The sequence below is a fragment of the Taudactylus pleione genome, unplaced genomic scaffold (assembly GCF_031769625.1).
Source record: "Taudactylus pleione unplaced genomic scaffold, aTauple2 ptg001628l, whole genome shotgun sequence".
Taxonomy (NCBI): domain Eukaryota; kingdom Metazoa; phylum Chordata; class Amphibia; order Anura; family Myobatrachidae; genus Taudactylus; species Taudactylus pleione.
Window position 1 is genome coordinate 1,296,299 of NW_028286025.1, and position 14,426 is coordinate 1,310,724.

A 14,426-nucleotide genomic window follows, 5' to 3' on the forward strand; every position below is an offset into this window, starting at 1 on the left:
GAGGGGTACACTAGATGAATATTAGGGCTAGGAGGGGAGCGGAGGAGGACCCTGAGCTGTAGTGGGATGGGAGGAGGGGTACACTAGATGAATATTAGGGTTTGGAGTGGAGGAGGACTCCTTGCTATAGTGGGATAGGAAGAGAGGTACACTAGATGAATATTAGGGTTAGGAGGGGAGCAGAGGAGGACTCTTGTAGTGGGATAGGAGGTGGGGGATACTAGATGAATATTAGGGTTAGGAGGGGAGCAGAGGAAGACACTGAGCTGTAGTGGGATAGGAAGTGGGGTACACTAGATGAATATTAGGGTTAGGAGGGGAGCAGAGGAGGACTCTTTGCTTTAGTGGGATAGGAGGAGGGGTACACTAGATGAATATTAGGGTTAGGAAGGGAGCGGAGGAGGACTCTTTGCTGTAGTGAAATAGGAGCAGGAGGGGTACACTAGATTAATATTAGGGTTAGGAGGGGAGCAGAGGAGGACTCTTGTAGTGGGATAGGAGGAGGGGTATATTAGATGAATATTAGGGTTAGGAGGGGAGCAGAGGAGGACACTGAGCTGCAGTGGAATAGGAGCAGGAGTACACTAGATGAATATTAGGGTTAGGAGGGGAGTAGAGGAGGACACTGAGCTGCAGTGGGATAGGAGCAGGAGTACACTAGATGAATATTAGGGTTAGGAGGGGAGCAGAGGAGGACTCTTTGCTGTAGTGGGATAGGAGGAGGGGTATACTAGATGAATATTAGGGTTAGGAGGGGAGCAGAGGAGGACTCTTTTAGTGGGATAGGAGGAGGGGTATACTAGATGAATATTAGGGTTAGGAGGGGAGCAGAGGAGGACTCCTGTAGTGGGATAGGAGGAGGGGTACACTAGATGAATATTAGGGTTAGGAGGGGAGCAGAGGAGGAGGACTCCTGTAGTGGGATAGGAGGAGGGGTATATTAGATGAATATTAGGGTTAGGAGGGGAGCAGAGGAGGACACTGAGCTGCAGTGGGATAGGAGCAGGAGTAGACTAGATGAATATTAGGGTTAGGAGGGGAGCAGAGGAGGACACTGAGCTGTAGTGGGATAGGAGGAGGGGTACACTGGATGAATATTAGGGTTAGGAGGGGAGCAGAGGAGGACTCTTGTTGTGGGATAGGTGGAGGGGTACACTAGATGAATATTAGGGTTAGGAGGAGAGCAGAGGAGGACTCCTGTAGTGGGATAGGAGGAGGGGTATATTAGATGAATATTAGGGTTAGGAGGGGAGCAGAGGAGGACACTGAGCTGTAGTGGGATAGGAGGAGGGGTATATTAGGGGTTAGGGTGCATTATGAAGGGAACTGACTGCTCGGAGAAGTGCTGTAGGGGTGTGGTATGAGGGGGGCAGGTCCTATTACATATCAGGGACAATGTGCAGCAGCTGCTGGAGGCGATCACTGGGGAGGGACGAGCTGAATGAACCGGATTAGCTCTGAGTGCTGCAGCGGGCAGAGGGAGCTCTCAGGATGGGGACATGGGCTGCTCGGCTAGTGCTGCTCTGCTCCCTGGCCGGCTGCGTCCTCTCTCACCCGCAGTGTCTGGATTTCAAGCCCCCGTACCGCCCCCCGCAGGAGCTGACCTTCTGTGTCCAATACAAGGAGTTCGGCTGCTGCGACTCCGCCCGGGACCGGGAGATCTTGACCACCTTCTACCGGGTGATGGGGCACATGGACGACCCTGGGTACGAGCTGTGCGCCGCGCACGTGCAGGATATACTGTGCCAGGTGAGTGCATCCTGGGGGCACGTCTACATTAGTGTGCAGGACCTGGGCATCCTGGGGGCACTTCTACATTACAGTTGCAGGACCTGGGCATCCTGGGTGCATTTCTACATTACAGTGTGCAGGACCTGGGCATCCTGGGGGTACTTCTACATTACAGTGTGCAGGAACTGGGCATCCTGGGGGCACTTCTACATTACAGTGTGCAGGACCTTGACATCCTGGGGGCACTTCTACATTACAGTGTGCAGGACCTGGGCATCCTGGGTGCATTTCTACATTACAGTGTGCAGGACCTGGGCATCCTGGGTGCATTTCTACATTACAGTGTGCAGGACCTGGGCATCCTGGGGGCACTTCTACATTACAGTGTGCAGGAACTGGGCATCCTGGGGGCACTTCTACATTACAGTGTGCAGGAACTGGGCATCCTGGGGGCACTTCTACATTACAGTGTGCAGGAACTGGGCATCCTGGGGGCACTTCTACATTACAGTGTGCAGGACCTGGACATCCTGGGGGCACTTCTACATTACAGTGTGCAGGACCTGGGCATCCTGGGGGCACTTCTACATTAGTGTCCAGGACATGGGCATCCTGGGGGACTTGGCTGCGTTATAATGTACCAGGACATGCATCCTGGGGGCATCAATGCATTACATTGTCAGAACCTAGGCATACTGAGGGCATTGCTATATTACATTGAGCAGAACCTGGGCATCCTGGTGGCATTACAGTGTGTAGGACCTGGTCATCCTGGTGGCGTTGCTGCATTACAGTGTGCAGGACCTGGGCTTCCTGGTGGCATCGCTGCATTGCAGTGTGCAGGACCTGGGCATCCTGGTGGCATCGCTGCATTACAGTGTCAGGACCTAGGCATCCCAGGGACATTGCTGCATTACAGTGTGCAGGACCTGGGCATCCTGGGGGCATTGCTAGTTTACAATGCACAATAATGCTTTACTAGGAATCCATAGAATAGAATAGAATAGAATAGGGCCAGTTGGAAAATGATAACTGAAATTGGTAAGGGGCCGTGACCTAGCTGAAAATGGGTTTGGTATGAGATGAAGGCGCTTGGGATCTTGGTGGTCAAAATCCCAACGCTGGCGTCCCAAAAGGTTTAGGATATGACACCTGTTGGTAAGCATCCTAACTGTAAACCTAACCCTACCCCCCCCAACACTAATTCTTACCGTTGGGATACTGATGCCAGGATTCTGACTGGTATCGGGATTCCAGCATCGGCATACCGACCGCTGGCATTTAAACTACAGTACATCCCCTCAAAATAACTGTGTGAAAATACAGCTAACTAGTATGTGTGAATGTTACGAGAAAAAGCAGCCAGGATTTCTCCTGCATTCATAAATAAAGTTACATTTGCTCCACTTTACATGGTTTATCCCGGGGTAAATTTGCACATTGTGCTGGACTTGTTCCTAACGCTAGATAAGACCCATAGAAGGTCAGTAAGCTGGATCTAGAACATAACACGCATGCATTGCTGGAAACTCCTGCATCTGGACGCCTATAATCCTCTGCCAAAGTTGTTCTCCCCCCCATTTAAGCATCTGCACAGTGCAGTATAAGCCAGTGTGACGGGTGCGAACAGGAGTAGTGAGGTTTTACAGCAATAAATACTATATAACTGTGCAGTATGTTATTAAGTGTCTTGTATGCTATTGTTTCCAATATCTATACACTTCCCACTGCAGAATATACTTATTGGCGATCGGCAAACAAACAAAAGTCTTGGGGGCAAATTTACTAAAGTGAGAGTTTTTAGAAGTGGAGATGTTGCCCATAGCAACAGATCAGATTCTACTTAATATTTACCTAGCACCTTCTAGAAGATAATAGCTAGAATCTGATTGGTTACTATAGGCAACATCTCCACTTCTAAAAACTCTCACTTTAGGAAATGTACCCCATGGGATCAGTTTTTCACCCATTTTCCATCCATTGTCAGTGGTTTTTCATTCTGAAGTGGACGTAACAAGGTCACATGAAAAATTCCCATTTGTATGAGCCCTAAAGGTGCGTACACACGGTACGATAAAAATTAACGATATCGATCATATCCAGCATTTTTCAGTGCCTCCAACCCACCAACGACCTGCGAAGCACGGGCGCATATGGACGTAAAAGTTATCGTCCCTTGACCGTGCATGCAGGCCAACCTGGTTACTATCGTTGATCGCGGGTCGCTGGCCGTCATTGGTGGTGTGCTGGATGATCAATATCAATCATCCAGCACACCAGGAAGGTGCAGGGAGATCGTTCCGCAATATCGTTAGTGCTGACGATCGTCCCGTGTGTATGCACCATAAGGAAAACCCTCAAAGAATATCTGCATTTTGTTTAGTTTTTTTTACCTGTCAAAATATCATAAAAAGGAATATGGACACACTGTTTTGCAATCAAAGTAATGTAATGTTGTAGATGTCTAATTAATTTATAGTAAAATCTCAATCTGATAATCCATTCAGAATGTCGACAGACGATTTTAGGGAAAGGGTTAGGCTACACTTAGGGTTAGGCTGTGGTTAGGCCAGGGGTGTATCTAGGGATCCAAGCGCCCCTGGCAATGTAATGGACTGGCGCCCCCCTATGCAGTGCCCCCAGTAGTAACCCTCCAGTAGCAATCCCCCTATGCTGCATTGCCCCCATTAGTAACGCCCCCCTATACAGTGCCCCCAGTAGTAGTCCCCCCTATACAGTACCCCCAGTAGTGGCCACCCCTATACAGTGCCCCCAGTAGAGGCCACCCCCCCCTAAATTGTCCCCAGTAGTGGCCACCCATATACAGAGCCCCCAGTAACAGACACCCCCATAAAGTGCCTCAGTAGTGGCCACCCCCTATTTCAGTGCCCCCGTAGCGGCCACCCCCTATTTCAGTGCCCCCAGTAGTGGCCAACCCTATAGAGTGCCCCCAGTAGTGGCCACCCATATACAAAGCCCCCAGTAGCAGGCACCCCCCCCATAAAGTGCCCCCAGTAGTGGCCACTCCTATACAGAGCCCCCTGTAGTGGGCACCCCTATACAGTGCCCCCAGTAGCGGCCACCCCCTATTTCAGTGCCCCCCCCCCCACACACACACACACACACAAAGAAAAAAAAAAAACTTACCTGATCCTCGCTCCTGATGCGACCGCCGCTGTCCGCTCTTCTCCTGCATGGGAGAGACATCATACGTCATGACATCTCTCCCATCACATGCTGCAGAGGGAGCTGGAAGACGGAGCTCATTAGTGAGCTCCAGCCGGCTCCCTCCGTGGACGACGCAGCAGCTAATGAGAGTCTGTCTGACTCTCATTGGCTGGCTGCTATTACAAACACGGCGGCTGTCTGTTTGTAAACTGTGTAGGGCAGACCGCTATCACTGCGGTCTGCCCTACACTTGTGGGGCCGGGGGACTTGTCCACCCCTTGGCTACTGGTGGCACTGCCGGGTGGCACCCCCCCTTTGGTCGGCGCCCCTGGCGAGTGCCATCCTGGCCAATGGGTAGATACTCCCCTGGGTTAGGTTTAGAATCAGAATGGACACAAAAAAAGCATTTTCAACTTATCGACATTCAGACCATGTCCATGTTCTGAATGTTGATTTTTTTTATTTTTGTATAATACCAATTAAAATTGTTAATTTCTATAAGTAATTAAAGCTTTATTAAGACCCCAAGGAACCAGAGATACGATACTGTTTGGGACCCATTCACCTGCTCTGTTGTGTTTTTATCTTTATCATAGTACAGTATTGTGGAACGTATCCTGACTTATGGGATTGGCGTATGGTATGGGAACTGTACTGAGGCTGAACGTAGGGCGCTGGATCGGGTGGTTAGGATGGCTAGTAGAATTAATGGCGTTGTGCTACCACGCACCCAGGAGATCTATGAAAAGAGGCTCCTGAAGAAATCTAGATTTATCTTGGCAGATCCCAGCCATCCAAACCATGCGCTCTTTGAGAAATTGGCATCAAATAGGCCAGGGGTGGGGAACCTTTTTTCTGCCAGGGGCCATTTTGATCTATATAATATTATTCACAGAACCGGTGCAGGCCACGCCCCCTCTTCGTGATGTCACACGGGGGTGTGACCACAATCGCCGGTGATTACAGCAATGCCTGGAGCATCCTCAGGAGTTGTAAGGCAGTGGTGTGATCATCTGAAGCGTCCTAAGGATGCTCCAGGCGGCACTGCTGCACAGATTCTGGCTGCAGGGTGTCATTCTAGGCACCCTGCTAGCCAGATGAGGCTAGCAGAAAAAAGCTCAGAGGGCCTGACCAAATGATTCCGGGGGCCTGATACGGCCCCCGGGCAGGAGGTTCCCCGTCCCTGAAATAGGCATTTTAGAGCTGTGCATTCTTGTACAAAACGGTTGCGCAACAGTTTTTTTCCTACTGCAGTGCATATGTTAAATAGTTGCAATAATCCTGATCTGTTGTTCTTATGATGGTTTTTCACTTATTATTTTTATAGTAGTGTAACCGCTGCTTGTCTTACTATGCGGCGTAGTGCTGCTTGGTTTTTTCGTTGACCTCACTTGTGTTGTTAATGACAATAAACTACAATAAAAGGACCAAACAAACCCTGTAATCCAGGCTCCTTACTGGGCTGTAAGCGGGAGCCTATATTGTCTAATGGATGATCTATCTATTCATAATTTTAGTTTGGTTTAGTGGCCATATAATAGTGGATAATACTTATACATCAGTTTAAGACGTCCTTGATTTTCTACATTGTACAGGTTTGAGCTGGAGTAAATTGCAGCCTGATTTGTCTCCTTTCTAGGAATGTTCTCCATACGCAGCTCACTTATATGATGCTGAAGACCCCAACACCCCAGTTCGGAGCATCGCTGGCCTTTGTGAGGACTACTGTGCGGACGTCTGGAAAAAGTGCCGGTCTGTGTTCCGGCACATGACGTCTGACAAAGATTTGTTAGCCTTGGAAGGGAACATGGCAAAGTTCTGTCGCCGGCTGGCACTGGACGACACCGACTACTGCTTCCCGCGTTTGTTGGTGAATACAAAGCTCAACCAGAATTTGGGCCTGGTGACGGCGGACTCGGAGGGTTGCCTGCAGCTCTGCCTGGAAGAGGTCGCCAATGGTCTGCAAAATCCCGTAGCCATGGTCCACGCCAATGATGGCACTCACCGGTTCTTTGTGGCAGAACAAGTTGGCCTGGTGTGGGCCTATCTCCCTGACCGATCCAGGCTGGAACAGCCTTTCCTAAACATCTCCAAGGCTGTTCTCACCTCACCCTGGGAAGGAGACGAGCGAGGTTTTTTAGGAATCGCTTTCCATCCAAATTTCAAACACAACGGGAAAGTCTATGTTTACTACTCGGTGGAAATTGGCTTTGATGAAATAATCCGGATCAGTGAGTTCGGAGTTTCCTCCCATGACGTAAATACTGTTGACCATAGCTCGGAAAGGTAAATATCCACCCATCTCCACAAGGCTGCTGAGCCTCTAGTCTATATATTACTACTGTGTGTTGGTTCTATGGGCAGAATGCCCAATTTTGCTGCCAAATTTTCAGTGACCGCTCCCATAATAGGTGAATTATGCCAGGAAAATGAGCTAACATTGACTGGTTTAAATAGTGAGTAGTGCTGGTATACTTTATTTTAAAATTTTATGTATTTGTTTTTTTTTTTATATATATATTATTAGAATTATTACACAACTGTTGACTGGATTCATTGCAAAATGCACTGGTTAAAGGGCTGCGTACCTTCAGGTGACTTTAATTTATTGACACTTCTACGAAGATGTGTAACAGGCAATGATGGGGGTCCAGTAACAAAATATGAGTGTGGGGAGGCAATATGTGGGTCTGTTTTCTCTGTAGGTCCCTGGGCATGCTCAGAATCTCAGAACAAGGGTATCTGGTTCAATTGCAGAACTTAAGACAAAAAAATTCTGTTGGCAAGGCGTGCAACATTTTTGTGGCGAGTAGAACGCTGAACAGTTTTGTAAATACCCCACCGCTCCCCTTGGGAATTCTGCAGCTCTTAGGCTGCCTACACACTAGAGGATGTGCTCGCCATGTGATATCGTGAGCTATTTCCCTTGACCTCTCCCCGGCACTCCGGGACACGATATGGTGCTAAAAAGTGTCCAATCTGTCTTAGGGGTCTAGTTACTAAGCAGTGTTAGGAGACAGAGTGAAAAGTGATAAGGTACCAGCCAATCAGCTCCCAACTGTCATTTTTCAAACACAGCCTGTGAGATGGCAGTTGGGAGCTGATTGGCTGGTATCTTATCACTTTCTTATCACTTTTCACTCTGTCTCCTAACACTGCTTAGTAAATAGACCCCTTAAGATCTATCTTGCACAAAATCTATCTATTGCACAAAATTGTGTATGAGATTGGCAGATCTTGCCTGCAGCAGGCAAGATCTGAAGATGCGATGTATGACCATCGGGTACGCGCATCGTGATCGTGAGTGGACACTCATGATTTGGACGTATTTAACACGATTTGTCCCGATGCGTCAAAATCGGGAGAATTGTGTAAAATATCATCTAGTGTGTAGGCACCTTTAGTCATCTGTGCCTTGAGAATCTGTTTCAAGCCTGGTCATCTGCAACATTCTTCGGGAGGAGAATAGATTGAGCAGGATTGTTAAAGTTAAAATGTAATTTGCAGATTTCAGTATGTATCAATATGACTTGTCCGTTCTGTAATAATTTTTTATGTAGAGGTCTATTTCAAACTCTGAGAAGAATGTCTGTATTAACGTTATGATTTATATAGCATATTGCCCCCAAAACACAATTTCTTCTGGACATTCGCCAGCATTCATTGCTTAGTGCGGAGGTACCCCTAATTCTGTAGCTGGTGTAATACTGGTAGAGACTTCAGAGGTGGCAAGTAATGACAAGCTGTGGTGCCGGGATAGAGGGCAGTGGATTTCCACCAAAACGCTTATGGTGCATACACACGGTCAGATTTTTCTTCACATCTGAATGATAACTATTTAGAAAATCGTTCAATTGTTCATATCTGAAGGAAAATCTGACATGTCTGAACGATGCGCGTTCCCGATGGTCAGATAACGATATCTTTCATCTGATGTGTTTGCAGTCAGATTTGGACGATTCCATTCATTTTAATACAGTCAAAAATCGTTCATAGTTCAAATCGCTCAAATCGTTGGTCAAATCGTTCAGATCGTTCATCTGACAAATCTGACCGTGTGTATGCTCCATTAGAACATAATTTTGTGTGGAATTAGAGTTAAATTAAACCATAAAATCTTTCCCAATCTTCCGATCCATCAGGTCCAGTGATGCCTATAGGTGCATACACACACAACGATTTTTTTGAACGATTATCGATAACTATATCGTTCAATGTTGAATAATCGTTCACTTTCTGAGCTAAAACGATGAACGATTATCGTTCATGCTCCTTCACATTTGTAGTTCAGTCAGACTGACCAATTGAACGATTTTCATTACGGGAATATGCAAGAATCGTTTGTAGTTCAAAAAAATCGTTCATTACACTCTATAAAAAATCCGACAGATAATCTGACAGAAAATCGTTCATAGCTGAACTCAATTTCTGAAAAGTACTCCAGCTGTTGAGTAGTCCCATTATCAAGACCAGGGCTGGACCAAAGCACTGTCGTTGCAGTAATTGTATTATATAAGAAAATATATTTTATGGGCACTTTTTAATAACTTGTGTTTTTTTTTAACAGGGGTAGATGAGTATATTGTGAACTATTGTCAATAGTTTAATTGAACACACAAGTTTTTGTGTTTTAAATGTACATGGACTAATAGACCTGTGTGTGTCAGGACATCTGGTTACCGACTGATCTGAGAATACAAAACAACTTGGTTAAATCTGTTTTTGCTGAGCATCGTTGCTGTACACATGACCTGTTGGACAAAGTGTATTTACTGTGCTGATTTTAAAGTGAAACGAGGGCAAAAGTCCTAAACGCTGGTGGACTTGCTGCTGCTATTATCTCTGGTTTTAGTAAATAGTTGAAGGCCGTGCAGGGCTAATTGCAGGAGTGTGACCTGGCTACAGCTTTTTCAGACTTTGATAAATAGGAGACTAAGGGCCTGATTCAGACCCACTCGCGAGCGGCTGTCCGCTCGCAAGTGGGTCGATGTTATGCACTGAGCATGCGCACGACGGAGGGAGCTCCGTCGTGCGCATGCGCCAGACGCGATGAGCGAAGGAAAGTCCTTCGCTCGTTGTGTCCGATCAAAGGGGGCGTGCTGTCAATGTTGATTGACAGCACGCCCCCTTTGGTGGGCGTGCCTCCCTGACGGGGGCGTTCCCACGGGAACGCCTCCCGTCAGAAGCCGGCCCACTGACATCACTAGTGATGTTAGTGGGAGTGATTTTGGCTCTGATAGAGCCAAAATCACTCCGGAGCTTGCGGTTGAAAACCTCAACCGCAGGCTCCGGCTCGCAATTTCGATGGTCGCGATGGTCTCGACCATCGCGGCCATCACAAAGCACGCTCGTATAGCCTGTGGGTGGTGACCCACAGCTATACGAGCGTCCAGGAGGACGCTCCATGAAAATGGAGCCCGGCCCTCATTCAGAGCGTGCGCTCTGCTCAGAGCGTACGGCTCTGAATGAGGGCCTAAATCACCAGTAAATAAGGATTTCTAAGTAATGCAACCAGAACAATATAAGAAAGGGCCTTTGTAATTGGTGGGTATATGGCATGTCATCAGAATCTCCTGTGATTGTATATGTAAACCTATTCATGCTGTAAGAATGTATCCGAGCTGTTGTACACCCAGTAGCCATTGTATTAGCTGAGCCATAGGTCAGTATATAAGAACGTTTCCTATAATAATAATAATAATAATAATAATAAATAAGCCATTTCTGCAGTGCTGGGAACATAAAGCAGATTGATATATTTTTATGTATCGCTAATAAAATGAAGTTCAGTTTGTTTCTCTCCTACGTGTCGCTATAAGACGCTATATGCCTGACGCCGCCAATGTTGCTCATTAGGATAATCCTGGAGGTGGAGGAGCCGGCGTCCAATCACAATGGGGGCGAACTGCTGTTTGGGGATGACGACTATCTCTACATATTCATCGGGGATGGAGGGATGGCAGGAGACCCGTTCGGGAAGTTTGGAAATGCACAAAACAAGTAAGAACGTCCACTGATGTCCTTAGGGACTTTTCCTGCAACGTTGCACTTAGATTCACCTGTCAGCTATTTGCCCTCAGGCTACAGTATATGCCTAAATCAGGTGGACCTAAAAACCTAAATATAGTTGTAATTTGATACTAATGTATTTGGAATATAAATATTCTTCATTCTGGCTCTTAGTAATGTCATTTACAAAGCAGTTTCAAAATATTGTGTGTTTTTTTGTTTTTTTCCGCTATTCACAAATGTGTTTCTATTACAGCAAATTACTTTTTTATTAAAGCATAAATATGTTCAGTTGATAGAAGCTAAATATAAAACAAGTCTTAATACATACATAGCAGTGCAGTAAAGAACCAGGATTGCATTTGATCAAATAATTCATGCAAATAGTGTTCATCCTAGCACCCTGCACCTGTCACAATTGCTGCAGCTTGGTGGGGGGGTGGGGGCAGGTGGGTTTGGTGTGGGAGGTATGCCCTGTAGCCTCTGAAACAACTTGTAGAAGTTGTGTTTTTTATTATTCTGTTATTATTTTTGGGGGGCGTTTTACTTTCACTAGGTAAGGTACACAATATCTCCCACTTTTGGTTAAAGGGCAGATGCCCTCCTTAGAAGGATTGATACTTCTGCTCCGTAGTTAAGAAGATTCCCATACCATCCAATCAGCTTGTAGCTATCATTTATCTAGTACAGTCTATAAAAATACTTAGAAGCTGATTGGTTGCTATGGCCAATTGTCTCCATCTGTCCTCTTTAGAATATTTCCTACATTTATCCCTAAGTGGTCATTGTCAAATATCCAAATTTGTACTCCCCCATTTAATTTTGGGACCGAAGCAATGGAAAAGGTCAGTCATTGGCGCACAGTAATGGTTATCGAATAATACAATTAGAAGCTTTCTATTTGTATATGCCTTATGGCGTGTATTTGGAAAAAAAAAAGTGGTTGGTGGGAGCAGGAAGAATTTGGGGCATGGGAAGCCTATTTAGCAAGCATTATGGCGGTACTAGCTAGCTACCCACCTCACATGTGTGACTTTTGTCAGAGACTGGCCCGGCGGAGCGGGGAGTTAACTATTCCTGCTCTGAACCGTTGTTGCAGGAGTAGTTGAGAGTTGCGCAGCTGTCCCGGTGATATTTGAATGATAAATAGCTGCGAGAAGTTGTTTGATAGCATCACATTCTGATAAAAGGCCCATGGTCTATTTACTAGAATGATTTGTGGGCAGTTGATGGAAAGGGAAAGATTTTTAAGGGAAGATTTATTAAACATTCTAAAGAGGACAAAAAGAGGTAAGTGGCGTTACTAGATGGGTGCGGACCGCACCAGGTGTCACGCTCCGAGGGGATGACACCAAAATGCAGACTTTTCCTCAGTGACCTGGAGCCAGGCTTTACACTGGGATGTTATTGTACAGCGCCCGGCTCTCAATCTTTGAGGGGTTGCTGGCAGTGCAGACAGAGGCCCTGATTCAGAGCCGGACGCTCTGACAGAGCGCCCGATCTGAATCAGGGCCGGGGTATTTTTTTTTTTTTTTTTTTTTTTAGAACGGCCTCCTGGCCTCTCGCATAGCTGTGGGTGACCACCCATAGCTATAGCGAGCGGCCAGGAAGATGGTCGCGATGGTCAAGACCATCGCGACTATCAGGCTTGCGACGAGACCCTTGCGGTAGGGTCTCGTTGCCGCAAGCCCCAGAGAGATTTCGGCTCTAACAGAGCCGAAATCTCTCCCACTGACATCACTCGGGATGTCAGTGAGGCCGTCCCCAAATGGAGGCGTTCACATGGGAACGCCTCCGTTTGGCCAGCAACTCCCCCGGCCCACCCACCAAAGGGGGCGAGCTGTCACTCAACATCGACAGCACGCCCCCTTTGTTGCGAGACCCGGAACGACGGAGTGCCCGTCACTATCCGGGTCTTGTGCATGCGCACGAGAGAGCCGGCATCGTCGTGCGCATGTGCACTGGTCCACCATCGACCCGGTTGCGAGTGCACAGCGCTTGCGACCGGGTCTGAATCAGGCCCAGAGTCTCTGGGGCAGCCTTACATCTTCGGGAGTGCTGGGCCCACCCCAGAGTGGTGAAACTGGGTGTTTTCCACAAGGCCACACCACCATTTCGGGTGGTAGGCTACCAGCAACAGAGCGGAAGACACCACTGCACCTCGCCGGAGAGGCGAATATTGTTAAAGCAAATTCGTTAATATCACTGTGATGCTAAACAAAATATGCTGCATTCAGTAAGTGTCAGAAGTAAATGGAGTCCATAGTGATGTATGCACAGTAGTAATCTACCGTTCCGAAGTCTCCGCAGCGTTAGGCTGCCAATAAATGCTGGAAAAAGATTGCCGAGGAGGGGGAATCTCGTTCCGCTTTGCAAGGTATGTAGAGATTGTTAAATTGCAGCGGCACAATTTTATGAATCGCTGCTCTAACAAACGATTAAAACCAAAAAATTAAATTTCAAATATTTAAAAACCTTTTATGGGGATGCATCAAGCAATGGAAAGAGAGAGAAAGTGGAGAAGTTGGCCAAGGCAACCAATCAGCTTCTGTCATTTATCTAGCATAGTCTTTGAAATGACAGTTAGAAGCTGATTGGTTGGTTTGGCCAACTGATCCACTTTAATCCTCTCCAAGCCTTAATACATCTCCCCTTTTAGACATTAGAAAAATGCTTTATTCAAATAGTAAGACCTTTTTTTAAATGACTTTGTTCTGTTCTCGCCGTCCTGAGATGGTGATTAATAGAACGCGTACCACTGCAACACTTGTTTCTTAGGCCTTGTTGGCGAATATTACTGCTGGTAGCCGTAACCTTATGAAGTGAGTGGGCCGGTGTGCAAGTTTGTTGCTTGGGTCCCCTTCCCCCTGAGAACATGTCATTGAACTCCAAGGATGGCAAACATTAGGTGTCTTCTGCACACGTGCCATATTTCAGTCCATTTCTCGAGATATCTAGTGCAGGTGCCATATTTCTGATAGAATCATGGTAAGTAAAGCGGCCTCCTGGTCAGACTGTGTTCAGGGTGGGTGGCGCGAGCACCCATGGTCCAGGAGCACACTCAGCGACCATTATAGATAGAACATCAGCTCCAGAAAAGAAACCGGTGATCTTGAAGATCTCTGGTCAGACTGACTTGTACGTAAGGCAGACTTTCATACTAAGCATTGCATTCCCAGGGCCATTCCCAATGCCTCCTGAGACGGCCAGTGTTGCTGGTCTCCTGTCTCTAAGACCTCTACCCTGAAGCTAATGATTTACAATACAACAAAATCTCCTTAATCACACAGGGCGACTCCATCATCTCTCTCAACTCTGATCCCAGAGGTGTCATTCCTGCAATTCCTCTGTTCTCTGTTTCTGCCTCACTGTGTTGGGTGGCTGGCAGTATGGCGTGTTCTGTCGGCAAGCTGAAGTTGCACCCAGTATAGCTCTCCCTCTGTCACCGGCGCGGTCCTCTGCGATATGCGTTATGGTGGGATCAGTGAGACGAACGTTCAACAGTCCAACACCCTATA

At 47.0% G+C, this 14,426-nt stretch overlaps 1 protein-coding gene across 1 annotated transcript in view; it reads left to right on the forward strand.

Annotated features, from left to right (window-relative positions):
* The first annotated feature begins 1,442 nt into the window (after positions 1 to 1,442).
* Positions 1,443 to 14,426, forward strand: part of HHIPL1 (HHIP like 1) — a 32,164-nt gene continuing 19,180 nt past the window's right edge. Inside the window, exons 1-3 of the mRNA XM_088464306.1 lie at positions 1,443 to 1,749; positions 6,539 to 7,185; positions 10,756 to 10,899. Of these exons, the coding sequence (XP_088320432.1) occupies positions 1,492 to 1,749; positions 6,539 to 7,185; positions 10,756 to 10,899 (1,049 nt within the window). The 5' untranslated portion in view covers positions 1,443 to 1,491. The remainder of the gene's footprint in view (positions 1,750 to 6,538; positions 7,186 to 10,755; positions 10,900 to 14,426) is intronic.